General features: G+C 38.1%; 1 protein-coding gene across 8 annotated transcripts in view; it reads left to right on the top strand.

The window, feature by feature from the left end:
- Positions 1 to 17,477, top strand: part of BNC2 (basonuclin zinc finger protein 2) — a 474,973-nt gene extending 457,496 nt beyond the window's left edge. For 7 of the 8 annotated variants that reach the window (XM_083184331.1, XM_083184322.1, XM_083184341.1 and 4 more), the window contains one exon: positions 13,201 to 17,477. In XM_083184331.1, coding sequence (XP_083040457.1) covers positions 13,201 to 13,846 — 646 coding nt within the window. In that variant the 3' untranslated portion in view covers positions 13,847 to 17,477. Of the gene's footprint in view, positions 1 to 6,029; positions 6,098 to 13,200 lie in introns of all 8 variants that reach the window. The other variant, XM_083184360.1, reaches the window with a different exon arrangement.
- The last annotated feature ends 231 nt before the right edge of the window (positions 17,478 to 17,708 follow it).

Genomic DNA, 17,708 nt, shown 5'->3' with positions numbered 1-17,708 from the left:
TCACATATTGATACTGAGTCAGACAACTGATGGCCAATTAAATTTGAGCAATTAGCTCAATCTCTCTATGGAAAAAGAACAACACTCTACTTTTTCTTAAAGGTCTTTATACCTAAAGTGCAAATAAGTCTCCACATATTTGGGGTTGACAGAATTGGTTTCCCTCATATGGTAGCAGCGGTGGTCAGGAAAATAGTTTGTAAATATGAAAAACAATTAAACAATGAGATTTAGGCAAAATTGTGTGCTCTACAGTGCGTTCAGAACTATTCGGGTTTGGGTGGACTAGTCTAGAGGAATAAGTATTTTAGAAAAATAAATGCAAATACATTTTGGAATATCAAAACTTTGTGGCATATTAATTGGTTTAATTTGTTGTCAGGGCCATCTTAATGCATAGGCACATTGGGTAGCTGCCCAGGGCCCCACAATTCTATGGGACACTGAGCAGGGGTGGGCTATAGTCAAACAATCGGAGTGGCAAATAAGTTTTCTCTACCTGCTTCCTAGTCCACAGCAAGACAGTGAATTACTTTCAGTTTGCTTATTGAAAGCCATGTGGAGAAGGCACAGAAAAGCAGGAGAGACATTTTATAATTATTTTATTGGTTGTCTTGAATGGATGGGAAGGAATCACATAGCATTGCTTTGCCAAGGACCTACAGTGCTGTTAATACTGCCCTGTTTAAGTTACCTTATATCCATTAAAGTAATATACTGTATAGGGAAACCTGAATTTCTTCAGAATTTGGAGTGTTGACCATCTGTACCAAGTTTCCAAGTTGAGCCAGGTGTTTTGTGGGTGACAATTTGTTGTACTTTACTACCCATGACAAATCATACTTAAGTGATAAGCTGTCAGTTATTATATTAAATACACAAATCCTTGCCCTATTCATCATAAGGTGCCACATTACTGTGGCATAGTATGTTTTTATGTTTTTTTTCCTACCGCTGCCTTCTAAAAAGACCAACAGGATACTAGCATGCATAAAAAGGGGCATGGAGACTAGGAACTTAAATGTAATTATGCCATTGTACACAGCATTGGTTAGACCACATCTAAAATATGGGGTACAATTCTGGGCCCCTCACTATAAAAAGGACATCATAGAACTGGAAAAAGTCCAAAGAAGAGCAACAAAGCTAATAAAGGGAATGGAGAATTTAAGCTATAAAGATAGATAGAGCCATTTAGGATTGTTTACGCTAGAAAAGAGATGTTTAAGGGGGGGACATGCTAAACATGTACAAATATATCAGGGGACAATATAAGGAACTGTCAGACGCCCTTTTTAATGTAAGGAAGGACTCAAGGACACGAAGACATGAGTTTAGATTAGAGGAAAGAAGATTTCATTCCCTTAGAAGAATTTTTATTTGAACAGTCAGGGTAGCCAAACTATGGAACTCTCTTCCTGGAGATGTGTTGTCGGCAGACACAATAAATACGTTTAAAACAAGGTTGGACAAACATCTATTGGATAAAAACATACAGGGGTACAAGCAATAATCATAATAAGTCCTTAAATATATCAGTATACACTACGTATAACAAGGGATGAAGCTAATACACCAAGGTTGAACTGGATGGACGTGAGTCTTTATTCAGCCTTAAATTCTATGTAACTATATGTAAAAATTAACAGATTTTAGCACTTTTTAAAGACTGTGTTACCTTTCTCATGTATTTTTTTAATGCTCACTGTTGCTGTAATAATTTATATTGTAACATGATGCGTGGAAAATACTTTGAAAGTGTATCATTAAATTAGTGTACATATGTGTAACCAGGCCCTGATTAATGTTTTTAACAATTGAAAAGTATAACATTTTTGCAAATACTTTTAATCTCAATTTGGGAATATGAAACGAGTGGTCATCTATTTTAATGGAGGGCTGGGCACACTTTAGAGGGGAAAAAATCATACATTTATTTATTTCTTATTTAATCATCTCATCTATATTTCCAGTTGTTACATTACTAATTTAAATTATTACAATATGATACATTTGCAGTTTTAATTGAAACCACTGAACAACATTGAAAGTACTGGCGACCCGACTGCTAAATAATGTATAATATATTACCATTAGGACTGGTGCTATTGAACATTTAAACAAAATAGGGGCAGGGACACTCGTAATTGAAAGTCTGAGTGCTGATAGACTGTCCAATATGCACCTTGCACTCAGCACTACATTACTTAGCACTCTGTTGCTGTTGTTTTTTTTCTTTTTCCTATATGCTCATCTTTAAAGGGCTGTCCAGTTTTGAGGTTGATATACAAAAGCTTCACTATCTTCAAACAACAGTGGATATTTCTGTTATATTCATATACTAAATCTAATTGTATTTCAACCATAGCTTTCCTTTAATGGAAAATAAAAGTAAAATAATATAGACAATCAGCTTTATAATTTACAATTACAACCATTCAAAATAAATTGAAAAAATATAATTCAGATCCCCTTGAGCTGGATATTGTTTATTGGTGTTAGCGGGTTTCTTCGTTGGGGAAGGACAGCCCCTGGTTTCATGTCACTTCTCTTGGCCTCTCCTTTGGCAGACTTTTTCTAGTATGTTTCTTGGGGGGCTATAAGGAGGAGTATATGTAGTACATATGTAATGGGCTTTGGCAGCAGCTCCAATTACATGATTGACAGGTACAGTATTATTATTCATAACAGGATCTCCCTCATGTATTTTGTTGTCTACAACTGCCTCATTACCTTTCTTTCCTCCCACTCAATGCTTGACCCATTCCAGTAAGCCTTATGTCCTCTCCACTCCACTGCAACTGCCCTCATGAAAGTCTGCAATGACCACCTTGATGCCAAATCCAAGGACCACTACTCCCTGCTTATTGTTCTTGACCTCTCTGCTGATTTTGACACTGTTGACCACCCTCTTCTCCTGCAAAAGCTTCACTCCATTTGTCTGTGTGATACTGCCTACTTTTGGCTCTCCTCTATGACTAATTTTTCTCTATCTCCTCTCATGATTCTACCTTCCCGCTGCTTCCACTAAAAGTAGGTGTCCTCCAAGGTTCTGGTTTTGGATGACTCATTTTCTCTGTCTACTTGTCCTCTTTAGGTGAGCTCATAAGGTCTTTTGACTTCCAATATCATCTGTCTGTTGATGATACTCAAAGCAACCTCCCATCACCTGACCTGTCTCCTTTTCTCCTAATAAATCTCCAACTGTCTCCCTCCTATACCTTACTTGATGTCCCATCTCAAATTCCAATCATCCAGCATTATATCCCTCCCTCTTCATCAAACCACACATGCAGTACCTCTTGCAGTCCTGTAATTTCTGTTGAAAAATATTTCTGACTGGACCTTTCTCACCTTGGATGCTACTAAGACCCTCAGCTTCTCAATAGTAATCTTCAGATTTGACTTCTGTAAAATTTCTAATTTCTCACGAAACACATACTACATCAACCTCCCTTCTTTTACACATCCTACACTGGCTCCTGTTCCCCTTCAGAATCCAAGCTTTTCACACTCACTACCAAAGCCCTCACCATTTGCACCTCGGAGCTTACATTCCTTTACATTAACATCGGCCCTATTAACTGAATGCATTCCACCTCTAATGCTTACAGATTATCTCCTCCCACTTCCACCACCAATATTTTTCACCAGCTACTCTCTTTCTCTGGAATTCTCTACCTCTTCTTATGCGAATCTCCATCTCTCTGCACAACTTCAAATGGGCCTTTAAGACCCAGCTATCTTTCATCCTAACCCCTATTTCTAATCTGTCTGTTTCTCCCCATCAGAATGTAAGCTCTGGTGAACAGGGCCCTCAGCCCTTCTGCTTTTCCTTCTCTTACTTAGGCTATCACCTACCCCATACTCCTTACAACGGCACCTACTGTTTCTTCAGTTTCTGCCAGCCTGATGCTTATGTCAGTATCATGTCCATACATATTATGTACTTGTTCTACATTGTCTTGTACTGTATTTTCCCTGTTGTGTTGTTTTCCTTCATTTATTATGCACGTTGTAAGGTGCTGCAGAACGCTTGTGGTGCCACGTAAATAATTAAATATTATTAATAATAAAAATAATACCTACATAAGTAAATATTTATTTTCCAAATGTTAATTAAGCCATCAGGAAAATGGAAAAGCTTGGCAAAAGTTTTAGAACAGTTTAAAATCAGTCACAATATTCATCTTTTAATAACAATAATTTTAATAAATATATTATGATGACTCCCTGCCCCCCCCCCCCCCCCATCCACCCACAACAAAGATCCTATTGTTTTAGTTTTAGGCAGATTTGAAATTTGCTCCTTAACCAGTTAACTGAGAGGCAGTAAAATTTATTATTCAGTGCTTATTAACAGTATGTTGTAGTTTTCCTTCTGTCCCATTCCATTTTGCAGGAAAGGTGGTTGTTCACAGGTACAGATAAGCGAAAGGTCCTAATTTGGGGCTTATTCTGCTCACCTAACAGCATGGGGTGCTAGAGGAGGATTAACATTCCTGAAGTGGACACACTAATGCATTGCTTCCTCTGCAAAGTGAAATGCCTTTTTTTGAGACTCTACCCTTGTTGACTAGACAAGACAGTTAATTTTGTTTGCCTGCCACATTAGAGGTCCCCTAGAGGGATGAAAGGGCTCATGAAAAAAAGAGTAGAAGACTAGGCAGCATAATTCATTGTGCATTGAGCACAGAAGTGTAATCCAGATAAATGGCCGACCCCAATGTATCCTACCTGTTATTACAACAGACATGCACTATCCGTGCAGTAAATTAGTCAAACCCCAGTAGGACTTGGTGGGAGCTTATCTTCAAGTGTATAATTTGAGTGATGAGGGAGCTGCCTCCGTGACTAGACTGAGTGATTTGTTTCATATTCTAAGACATTTAAGTGACTGACTTCCTGCATCCTCACCTTCTTCTTTCTGTGCTACATGCTTACTGTTCTTTAAAGCATAGTCACTGTCAAGGTGAGAAGTAGGTGAGGATGCAGGTAACAACATCAAACAACAAGCTGCATCTGAATATGGAATGGCTCCTATTCCAACTTATTGTATTGAAATGTTTTGCCCATCCAAAATGTTTAACACATTCTTATACAGTACTCTCAGCTCTTGCAACTTAACCTGTAAGTTAAAATGGAGAATGGAGATAATGTATATATAGTAATAGTCATAGTAATTGTCAAGAGAGTCATACAGATAGAGCCATCCTGATCCATCACTTTAAAAATTTCCAACTCTTAGGTCTGGAATACTGTGCTGTTTCTAAGTCTGATCAGTGGTTCTCAAACTCGGTTGTCATGACCCCACACAGTTCCAGTTTTTCAGGTCACCCGACAGGTGCAATCATTATTTACTGACACATTTGAATATATCCACAGGTGGAGCTAATTATTTCACTTGTGATTCTGTGAGGAGACCTGTAAAACATTCACTCTGTGGGGTCCTGAGGACGAGGTTTGAGAACCTGTGCATTAGATACTGTACACTATTTATGGGCTTTTTAATGTAAGTGGTGGTTCAGTCCTTGTAGCACTCTATTTCCATGACCCGAAGGAGCATTGGAACACATTACATTTCAGTTTACAATTCATAATGGATTGCACCTTGTACATCTATAAACAGAGGATGAAAGTAATGACAAATTTTAATGTATAATATTGGGGCAGATTTATTTTATTGTTTGCAAGTCACATGACATTCATGTGTACAAGGTCACTGTGTCATGCAATTTTATGTCTTTCAGTATACTTTCTGCCTACTTGTATCGAAGTGTGTAAGGTTTGGCCAGTGTAGCACCATTTCAATTGAACTGTTGGTGCAAATCTTTATGAGAATAACGACTTGTTTCTGTCAAACAAAACATTGTTCTAAATAATCTCAATTAGCTTATGAAGGCATTCAAAATTATGTAACCTTCAATACATCTAGGCCTTAAATCTGCCCCTCTATCAGTACTATAAGAAGCTAAGGATATGTTTCCAGAGTTATGGGTGTGGTTTGTTTCTGTTTGTTTTTAATGCAGACCATCCGGATTGCACCCAGAGGATGAAGGAGCAATTGGGGCAGTGGGAAAATTAGAAATGTAACTGGGTAAATATTATTTCTTTAAGACTAATTGCTAACCTGCTTTTATTTATTATAATTATTTTTCCATTTTGTGTTTTTGTTACATTTTATTATTATTATTTTTGCTGTAAAAATAGTTGTACAATTATAATATAGAACTCTAATTTTGTTCCTTATGCAGAATTACAGCACAGTATTGTCCCATGAAGTTTTTGTTGGGTTCATTGCATCCTCACAATGCTTTCAGGTGTCTAGTCACACTAATCCTACTAATATCAGTGCAATGTTAGGGTACAGTAAACTCTGGTCATTTCTAGTTTGTAATACTGTATCAGTACATACTGTATGGGATATTTCGTTCTTATGCGTCATATACACAATCATAAGTAGCAAATCATAGAAACAGGGGGCTTGGTTCAGAGCCGCTTGCTAGGCAGCTTATATTCGCCTAGCGAGCAGGTCTGCGCATGCACCCCCACCAACGGAACGGGGCTGAATAGGCCGCTGGGGCAGATAGCAATGACTGAAATTCTAGTTATCGCTTGTTACTAATCTTAAATAGTGCTCCAACCAATCAGTTCCTGTCTTCTTTACAACACAACAGTTATGAGCTGATTGGCTGTGATACCATTTAGGATTAGTAACAAGTGATAGTAAGATTATTCCTGTAATAACCTTGGTTGTGGCTCAAAGGAAAATGGGTAATCTGTACCCTGTGACCTAGGAATTTAACTGGGCAAGCTTTTAAAGCTGGTCCCAGGAGCAGTGTAAATAGGTACAATGGGTCATCCAATCTAGCTCCCATTAAAGCATACTGAGATCCATGGGGTTGCTGACTCCTGGTCCGTGCAGCTTTCATACTGATCTGGGGGTGGGCATGTATTGTGAATGGAGAGCAGAGTCTCTACTGGGAATAATGCTACTGAGACCTCCGGCACTACTACACCTGTGTGCAGTGTAAATGGCCCTGCCCTGGCAATAATCTGGGACATAGCTGCAGTGGACAGGGGGCAGGCCAATATCTAACCCAGTTTGGAACTGCATTCCAAATTTCAAGTCAGACTCAGGACTCATGTAAATGTGTTATAATAGTATAGATTATTGAACACAAACTACAGTCCACAAATCATTTTTTCATCCCTGCTTTTCTACAGCAGTGATGTTACATAATCCGATACTGATATATTTTTTGACTGCACTTAGAGCCACGGCTAAGCGGGGAAAAGAATATCTATGTTTATAAAAACCTCATAAAAAAATAGAGTAATTCTTGATATTAACTATACATTAAAAAAATTGCCTGTTTGCAGAGCATATTTTGTGCATATAGAAGTATGTGTGATACATGTGATATTTCAATCACTTTGCCACATGTGACTGAGAAGATGTTACCGAGCTATGACAAGGTGTTCTCATGTGGGCAAAGTTCAGAGAGGCCATGCTGGCAGAATTGCCGGCTATGCAGGGTTGTAAGAGGCACAAACACATTTCCAGACATATAATTGGGTCCAGGTATAGTGGCATGATTATGTTGTTTCCAATCAAACTATGTGCACTGCTAAGGGGTGGTTGCACTGTAAGATAATATATGCATTCTGTACCATGCATGCAACACAGGAGCAATTACAGCCAAATTGCATTGTACTCATGATTGCTTCCTCAGGCTGTCTGACCTTAGACATGCTACTGTATTCTATCTACAGTATGCTTAGAGAGACTTCCAGTGATGCTAGTACTGTGTCCTGCCTATTTACAAAGCAACCACAGTATTATCAGTAATATACTAACTGTAATTACCCACATTATAAACAAAAATACATAAGTCCTCTTCGGCTGTTCCATGGGACATTAACAAACCCAAAAAACTAGAAAACATAAAAAAACACAACATACAGATGGAGCCGCGTCAGCTTTGCAAAGGCTGGTGATAGAATCGCCAGCCCTCGCCAGCCGCCAGACCCCGCCATCAGTCAGAATGGGGCACACAAGACACTCACGAGCCCTGTTCCGACAGAATTCCCTGCTGCCGTCCGCCGCCACCCGGCATGGCAAAAAGAATATTCTAGAGTAATTGTTAGAAAGTATTAATTCAACATATTATATACTATGCAAATTCATAAAATTATAAATTGCCATATGACAAATATTCAAATGCATTCATAAATCATAAACAAAATGAACACTACAACATTACATTTTTTACAATTTAATTTTTTACACAAGTTTAGGACCTATATATAATGGTTATACAGTATGTTCGGTTATACATTTTTGGGATTATAATCTTATTGCCTCTTACAATATACTGACCTCTTTTTAGCAGACAAATATTTAAAAGAATATTTGGCTTCAATGACCAGTTAAAATTACACCACCCAGAATTAGAGTTCTGTATAATGTACAATAAAACACAGTATTATCTCTACTATATGAATAATATTGAGGTAAATAGCATTGCAATTGTTTTTTAGATTGCTTATTTGACTTGCTGTTTGCCTTTAAATTGCTTTAACTGATAGGAATTGGTTATGTGACAATAATAAAATTAATAATAGAGCCAGTCGATTAATCAGCAGTTGATGCTTCATTAACTGAGCATAGAACAGTGCAACTGCTTATGTCATTATCCTTGGCTAATAGTGATTAAAATACAAGTGTTTAGTGGTTATTGCACATAGACTATATATTGGTGTGACCTGCTTGTTGAAACTATTCATTCAATGCACGATACTTCCTTAAATCATTCTAATTTTTTTCAACATAAGGTTCCTATTCACTAGTAATATTTTAGTTGCTTCAGTATTTGAATACTGTAAAAATTGGTTTAAGAAACAATTGAAAACTATTTTGAAAACTATTTTGTATTTTTGTTTTTTTAAATTCCATTACTAGTCTGAGGCATAAAAGTGAAAACTGAAGTTGACCAGTATCTTGTAATAAGTCCCTTAGTTTTCTTTTCAGTTAATCTTGTGAGCAAGAAGGCAAAGCATTAACATCTGCAATCGATTAATGCGAATTAATAAAATGACCTCTGACATTAACCTACACCAGATACACTAGACGGTGGCCCTATTTTCCCTACTTTTTTCCAATTCATAATGAGTTAATTATTAACAAGGTTATTTTCTCATGCTCAGATGCTGAGATTGCATGTATGCTTTTGTGAGTGCACATGGAAATAGGATGTACAACCGGGTTAGCGAACCTCTTTCCTGGCTGATTGTTTCAGTTTTTGGAGCGTCTTGATTCAGGAACAGTTTTTCTTTAGAACACCAATTTTAAACCAATATTTCTCCTTGAAAGATACGGGAGAGGATACATATACAAAAATGTATAATACAAATTGCCATAACACATAGGTCCAGATGTATCAAGCTTCAAAAATGATAAAATGGAGAGTGATAAACAGCCAGCCAATCAGCACCTACCTGTGATGTCACGGACTGTGTTTGAAAAATGTCAGGCAGGAGCTCATTGGTTGGTTGTTTATCACTTTCCACTTTATCACTTTTTGACGCTTGATACATCTGGCCCTCACTTTGAATAAAACAACTGCAATACATTCTTTCTTCTACAACTTATTTCATTGTGAGTTCAATGTTATAACACATACTTTAGTAAGATTGTTATACTATGGAAATGGCAATATTATGGGATGAGCGATCGAACCATTAATTTCATAGACTAAATGAGTTCACATAACCTTTGATATACCTACAAACCAAATATTTAGTTTGAAGACCCCCAAACCTCATCTGATAGTATAATGTAGAGGTGAGTGACATTTTCAAAACATGTATGTAAAATATTACCTTCATTCTGTACTTGGGCACCAAATATAAAACATTTCCGTGGGACACGGATATATGGTTATATGTGTTCCCAGTCTTACCATACCACAAGCAGCAGAATGAATCACCTGCCATACTCCCCATTCTGGTGACAGACTATGAAGTCAAGGAAATGACAATTTACAAATACGGGGGGTGATTCTGATTGAGCCATCTAACGCCGTAGACCATCCGAGCATCCCCGCCACTTTGCGAATGGATGATTTGCATATACATCCATTCACAGGTAGCCTACAGGGCCATATTCAGTCAGTCTGGACTGACCTAAACTTGCGGCATCTGGGTAGAATGTGGAAGGTGGCTGACATCCGGTGACATCAGCCGCCTGCTTCCGGTTCCAGCCTGTGTTCGAATGGGGATGCCCATTTTTTTGAGTATGGCCAAGAAACGTGGCCACTTCCATCCCACCCTCATCCAGTCCTCCCTGTGCGAATGCCACGTCAACTATGCAAGTCGCTGAAGGCACCCACACAGAAGCCCTGCACATGCGCAAATGCGAATATGTGCATGCACAGTGTGTAAACATTGGTCCCCGTTGCGATTTTGCCGGGAACCAAATGAATCAGAATGAGGGGCACAGTATAGAATGGTGAAGCAAATGTCTGCCAGACATTGCATCTTTGGGACAAGTCTCTTCCACTGTGAGTTATGCGAGTTTCGAAGAGATTGTTTATCTCTAGTCCAGCCAGGACTTTTTTACTTAGGAATTCCTCACTTCCCTAGCGCTTGCATTAATTATATCTGGGTAACATGAATAAAGTGTGGTTTGAGGGTGTTAGGGGGATTGGTAATTTGATTATGGGAAATTTACTTGGAGCTAATTATTGTAGGAAGTCGTATTATATATTTTTGTAAAAACATAGTATTTGGCAATATGTAGTACATTCTTATGGCACCAACATATGCGTTCAACTTATTTTGATTGGAATATATTCTAAGTCATTTGTACTTGTCTCCCGTACTTACCTGGTTCCTTCCATGTACTGTACATAGTATCAGAGCATAGGTTATAGCATGATGTCATATTAGCATACAATGACATCACTAAGCATGCCCAATATTGATCGGAATTACGTCTACTTTTTATAGGGCAGGAGTTGCATTCAGTATGGGTAGACAGGGAAGTAAAACTAGTTTGTTGCAGGCTTTACCGGTCATCATTTTACACAATGTTGTTGGGTCAGGTTATTAGACAGAAGTATTATAGATAAAAGTGTGACAAGAGCTGTTGGAATCAATTCTTTTTCAACTGAGATGGCATAATGGAAATCGACTTCTATGAATGAACTCCTGTTACGAAGTTATGAGTGCAGCACTAATGCACTGCCATGAGTTCATCTTTATTATTGTGTTACACCTGAATCAATTGACACAGTCGTTTTTTTTCTTCTTATCCTTCCCTTTAAGCAAGAGATGACATTTAATTGAATAAAAGTCAATGTAATTATATTAACAGACTCAGTGTTAGCGCTGACACTGGGAAAGGGACACTGCTCTCTGTATTTCTCCATTCAGTTTCGCCTAATAGGCATTCTAGTTAGATTTAAGAATTTTATTTTTATGTTTACTTTCACTATTACGATAACAGTATAAAAAGAACATAGCACTTTCCAACAATCAAAATATGTGCACTTTCACTAGTCTAAAGAAAACTTGTGTACATCTCAGAATTTTTGCTGCCTTTTACACACGCGTTAATTTATTCTAGGCCTTGCTACCAAGTTGTTTTCTACTCTCAAGGCAAAGGCAAACTGAGAAACTCCTTGCTTTCATGTAGGTGCACACTCAATTGCATCGCTTGAAATTAGGGGGCATGGTCTCACATCTAGGGGGTGAGGTCTTATGGGAATACAGTGACCATGAGTCAAGCCCTTGTTTTCCAACAATGTAGGGGCAATTCCAGCGCTCTGGGAGCTGCTAAACATACACTGGACCTCTGTCCTGTAAATAGATGCTATGCACTAAACATAGCAGTGACTGACAGGCCCCACCCACTGTGTTATACTGTGGCCTGTGGGTGGGATGACAAAAAGTTGCACAAAAAAGGAGACTGCCCCGCCAAAATCAGGAGAGTTAGTATGTGGCATTATAACCTATTTTAGTATGTAGATACTTAAGCTGGCATATAACATATATAACTCAATATTTTAGTTTTTTCAATCGCCTCTCTCTCTCAGGGTGGGATGTATTAATATACATCACCGCCCGGCCGCCGCAATGCAATCGCATATGTACAGTACTAACATATGCCTCTGTCATCACGGTGAGGTGACAGAGGCCCCCCGTGATACCTGTAATGTGATTTGCGGGGGGTCCCCGTCACCTCCTTGGCTGTATGACGTCTCCTCCTCCCCCTGCAGCCAGAAGGACTGGGAGGATAGGGAGGCTGCGGTGGACAGCAGGTGGTGATAGAAGCCCATAGTATTCTATAGGATATCCCCATCCAAAGGTGGCGATACCCTGCCCTGCGGTAATGCGGCAGCCGGGTGTTAGTAGATATGGAAATTAGATAAAACAGGGGTTTTACCGCATTTTCAGCTTAGTACATCCCACCCTCTCTTTCTCCTCTCTCTCTCTCTCTCTATACATATATTGTATGTATATCCACACACAAGTTTTTACTGAAATGTTTTTGGCATATTAGCGCTCTACTTATCTGAATTGTGAAGGATTATGGGGACACTTATGAAAACTGTTGACCACAAGAAAACCTGTAGCAAGCAATCAGATGTTTTTGTTCATTTTCTTACCTTAAAATGTACAGATATAATTATGCTGCTTTGATAACAGCAGATTTAGTTATGTCCACCACTATTTCTAACTGTACATGTACAGCAAGACTTGGTGTCTAACTGAGCATAAAACATCATACGATAATTGTTCTGCAACAGTTTTCTTATATCTTTATTTCTGGGAAATGGAATTGTTCTTAGTGTCTACCGTTTTGCATTCTTGTGTTTGTTGATGTTTATCTTAATATGAGATGTAGAACAAAGTATGATTCTTTTGTGGTAAACCATTATTTTCAGTTATTGCATGTCTTTATTGCACAAACATTTTTGCATGTTACTGCTTAATTTGTGGAATGCATTAAATTTGCATCATTTTAGTTTTTTTTTTTAATTATTATTTAAAAAATATATATGTTTAGATTTGTAAACATATCAATTAATTACTATGAAAAATATAATGTGAATTATTTTGATTCCCAAATAATCTTATGGAGTTGTACCCATTTTTCTGTCTTATTGATTTGTCAATCTTCTCATTTTCCAGACACAGTGCCAATATTAACCTCCACCGCAAACTGTTGACCAAAGAACTGGATGAGATGGGGCTGGACTCCTCTCAGCCCAATCTCCGAGATGAATTCTTGGCAAAGATATATGGTCAACATTCCTTGGGCTTGGATGTTAGAGAGGATACCATTTCCCCAGTTGGTACAGAAGATTCCCACATTAATGGGTATGGGCGGAGCCTGGCAGAAGACTACATGGTCTTAGATCTGAGCACCACCTCCAGCATGCAGTCTAGCAGCAGTGTGCACTCTTCCATGGAGTCTGATGCGGGCAGTGATGAGGGCATCCTGCTGGATGACATTGATATTGCCAGTGACAGTGAGGAGTCCTCTCAGAAAGCCGATGCTTCTGCCTCTCTCATGGGACCAGGCAATGATGTGATGGAATCTTCCTTGTACAACGGCTTTGCCATGAGCAACGGTGGAATAATGTGCAACATTTGTCACAAAATGTACAGCAACAAAGGGACCCTGCGGGTTCATTATAAGACAGTGCACTTGCGGGAAATGCATAAATGCAAAGTTCTTGGATGTAACATGATGTTCTCCTCAGTACGCAGCCGAAACCGGCACAGTCAAAACCCTAATCTCCATAAAAACATTCCTTTCTCTTCTGTGGAATAGCTTCCAAATGGACACTGTAAACTCCACGTTTCACAGATGACACAAGTGAACTGCTCCATATTTATATATATGTACATATATAAAAATGTATATGTATGTCATATATCTATATATATATAGATATATATATAAATCTAGATATATATTCTTTTTTAACGAAAAGAGAAACAGAAAACTACAAAACACTAGGTGCTTTTTTATTTTCACTTATTGGTGAAGTTGCCCTCAAGAGGACTAACAAGAAGCATTCAAACAGAAAATACAGTCACTTATACCAGTTTTTGTAATGGAATGAAGTACTTGATTATCTCCAAAGATAGTGTCTTAATATTCCAGTGACTATTGCTTGCAAGAGAAAATAATGAACAATTGTTTTGTTTTAATTTACAAAAACACGCCTAGGTATTTTTTGAGAAGACTAAGCATGGCAGATTCACCTGTAAATATGGAGTCCCCTCAGCCCCTTAGTTGGGCAATGTTGTATTGATGGTTGTGTACGCCTAGTTTCCTGTTCCAGTTCCATAAGCCTGTGTGCAGGAAATAGGCAACTGTCAGCTCTGTCTCTTTATTTTAGCTTCAATGCACATTTTTGCAACACAGACACCGAAACATGACCATTTTGTGACTACCTGCTAGTTGTAGTATTATCCTGGTGTTGCATGCTTACAGCACTATCTACTCATTGATTTATTTTCCCTTTTGTCTTGTACTATTTGTATAAAAGCAGTAATGCACTTTCCCCACTTAAACACTACAATGTGTGTAACGATATCTCTATCTTAACTCTTTGGTGCTGAGAGACATAAGATTCTGGCAAACTAAACCAACCCCAAAACACAGCCCGTCCACTGAAGTGGCTGAAATAACTTCCTGATACTTGGATGGTTGTCCTGACTGGGCTGGACTGGTAAACGGCATGGTTGCCAAATAAAGCAAGTATTAATTGAGTTTTGCAAGTAGAAATGCCAATTTTGCACATATAACTAAAATGCATAAAACATTCTGCGAAGGCGTAAGCCATATATTATGTCCTATAGAAACAATGCTCGAATGTTAGTGAAACATCATTCCAGCGATAATGCCCCCTCCCCATTTTTAAGCTGGATAGGGATGATGGTTGTGATGTATGCCAGCCAGAGGAAGGAATAAAATTTGCTTGGCTATATGTCATGACACAATCAATATTTTTGTTTTGGGACTCACAGAGTTCATCTGCATAAGTCTTGCACATGTATATGGAAAGACCACAGTATTCATCAGATGGTTTGAGAATATTCAGTGGATTTCCTATTTCCAATAGTACTAGATATGTAACACCCTTGTATTGTACAGTATATGCTTGTTTTCACACTACTCAATGATGAAGTCTTATTTTGATGTTTATGAGTGACAGTATTACAGGGAATTACACGTCTTTCAAAATTTGAACCGAAGAATGAATACAATACACCTTAGTATTGTATAAAGCAGTGCTTTTACACATACTGTACATTTTGTATGGGTTAAATCTTATGCTGCAAATCATTACTAGATAGTGGTGTTCACTTAAAATATAGTAAAAAGAATGATGTTCTGTTAGCAGGGCCGCTGCAAGGTTTTTCAGCACCCTAGGCAAACCCTTAGCTTACTGGTCCCACTACCACCCACTAATATCGACTTTCCAGAAACTCAGGTGAAAGTGTGGAGGTTGTGTCTTTGAAGTTCAACATATGCGGTCTGCATTAAGTTCAACAAGGATGCCTCTAAATCCTCCTTCATTTTGTGATAGACTCATAGATTCTGGAGCCTCTAGGCTTGTGAAACTACACTTCCCAGCATGCCTTGGCATAGTTTTAGTATTCCCTAATAGCAAAACGGTGGCAAGGCATGTTGGGACTATGGAGGACTATAGTTTGGCCATGCATGCTCTAGGCAGATGCCGAAAGCTGCCTAATGGTAGAGCCAGCCCTGTCTGTTGATTTATTTTAAGGCAGTCAGGTTGTAGTCAGGGTAATAGTCTCTTCATTTTAATCAAAACCCCCTAATTTGCCAGAAACTATCGCACAGATGGGATCCGTTTCCAAGGATATAATGCCTGGGGAATTGCATCTTGCCAGTACCGTCTACTTACTGTGAGTGGCAGGGCTGCTCATTCTACGGTGTGTAAATAAAACTGCTTTCAGATCTTCACTCTTTTACTAATTGAAGGGAGGCAAGAATATTAAAGTTCATGTTTGGAACGTATGCAGCTTTTCTAGTGAATTTCTCCTGGAACATATTAGACCTCAATAAAGAAACATTATTGCAAAAAGCAAAGTCTTCCCTTTAAGTGATCCAGCAAATACAAAATGTTCATCCCTCCAGAGTTAATGTCACAAGACATCCTGCAGTAAAGGATTTTAATATTAAATATCAAAATTTACAAGCCTAGACCTGTATATAATAAATAGATGCAGGTGGCTACCCTAACCTCCCCTGATATTAGACTCAGCCAATGTTAATCCCATGACATTTATATAACCAGAAACAGGCAGGAGCAGCAGTGTTTTGCGTCTTTGCGCTTTGTCCTGGGAATTGAGATATATACATTGGAAACCGGCAAATGTTTCTCTCAGTATTTGGGTGGTCAGAAAGGCTTTGTGACATCACCGTCATAACAGGTTCCTCAATTAGGCCAAAAGTTGAAGCACTTACAGTATAATAGCTAAGAAGCACATGTGCTTGACCTTAAATAGATCCATTCATATTGTAATTACCCCCTTCCCCTTCCCCCCAGAAAGCATAGCGATATAAATGTTCCTTTTCTTCTTGGAGTTATGTAGAGAGAACACATAGAAACTTAAATAAAACAGCGCAAGGCACTTTTTTCTTGAAACCTTTATGCGTTTCCAGTGTTTACGCATCTTGCCTGAACTAGCGTGCCACACAGGTAGCGCACATTGCTCAAACTGTACTTGTTACAGTAGATTTGCATAACTTCAGCATTCTGCCAAAATTGTACATTTCTATCCGCATTAAGGTTCTTTTCTCTCTGTTTTCCAATCAATACCTCCTAATACAATCTGAACTCTGAGATTGTTGTGTATTGCAGTATGTCTCTGTTTCTATTTTTTGTTACAGCACTAGCTAGCTATGATTATCCATGCCTTGTTTGTTATATTTGCAGCAAATGTCTCATGTTTGCCAAAGGAATTTATTATATGCGTCTTTTTTTGTTGTTGTTTTTAAGTTGAATTATTGTATATGGCACTCGATATGGATTCTAAACATACACATTTCTAGCAGACAAGACAGTATTTCCAATTACACTGATTGCTGAAAATTTTGTTATCAAAGAACTATAAGAAAATGCCCAAAAAGGAATGATCGGTTATGTTTCTTCCTGGGTCCATGGTGATTAAAGACTGAAAATACTTGTGAAACCAGTAAAAGACTTTTTTTTTCTTAATTTAAAGTTACAGTTGTCCAACACTAATGTTTACTGAGAAAAGCTGAGGAATTTTTTGATGACCAATTTTTGGAATATGTCACTGAGTTTTAAGTACTACTCTCGGTTAAACTGAATAGTATTCAGCTTAGTTTTTATACCGTTCATGTATACTGTATGTGTTTGTTAAATTGCAACCGGATTAAGTAAAGTGTACTCTTCTTATTCAGTTTGTATGTGTGTCCATGCTAACATTCTCTGGCCTTGCCTTTTTCTATATCAGGAGCATCACTGTTTCAAGAGGTTGCGAAAAGTTTTAGTTAAGTACTGTGTGATGCAAACATGTTTTAATAATAAAAGAACAAAAAATGCTGAATTTAAATACATCAATTCTTCACATTTATGAAGACCTCTGGCGAAACAGCATAAACTCAAAGGTACACCACAAAAGGCCAA

This window comes from Crinia signifera, chromosome 1 (assembly GCF_055691185.1).
Source record: "Crinia signifera chromosome 1, ASM5569118v1, whole genome shotgun sequence".
Classification (NCBI taxonomy): Eukaryota; Metazoa; Chordata; class Amphibia; order Anura; family Myobatrachidae; genus Crinia; species Crinia signifera.
Note: the sequence above shows the minus strand (reverse complement) of the source record. Positions and strands in the feature narration are given on the sequence as shown.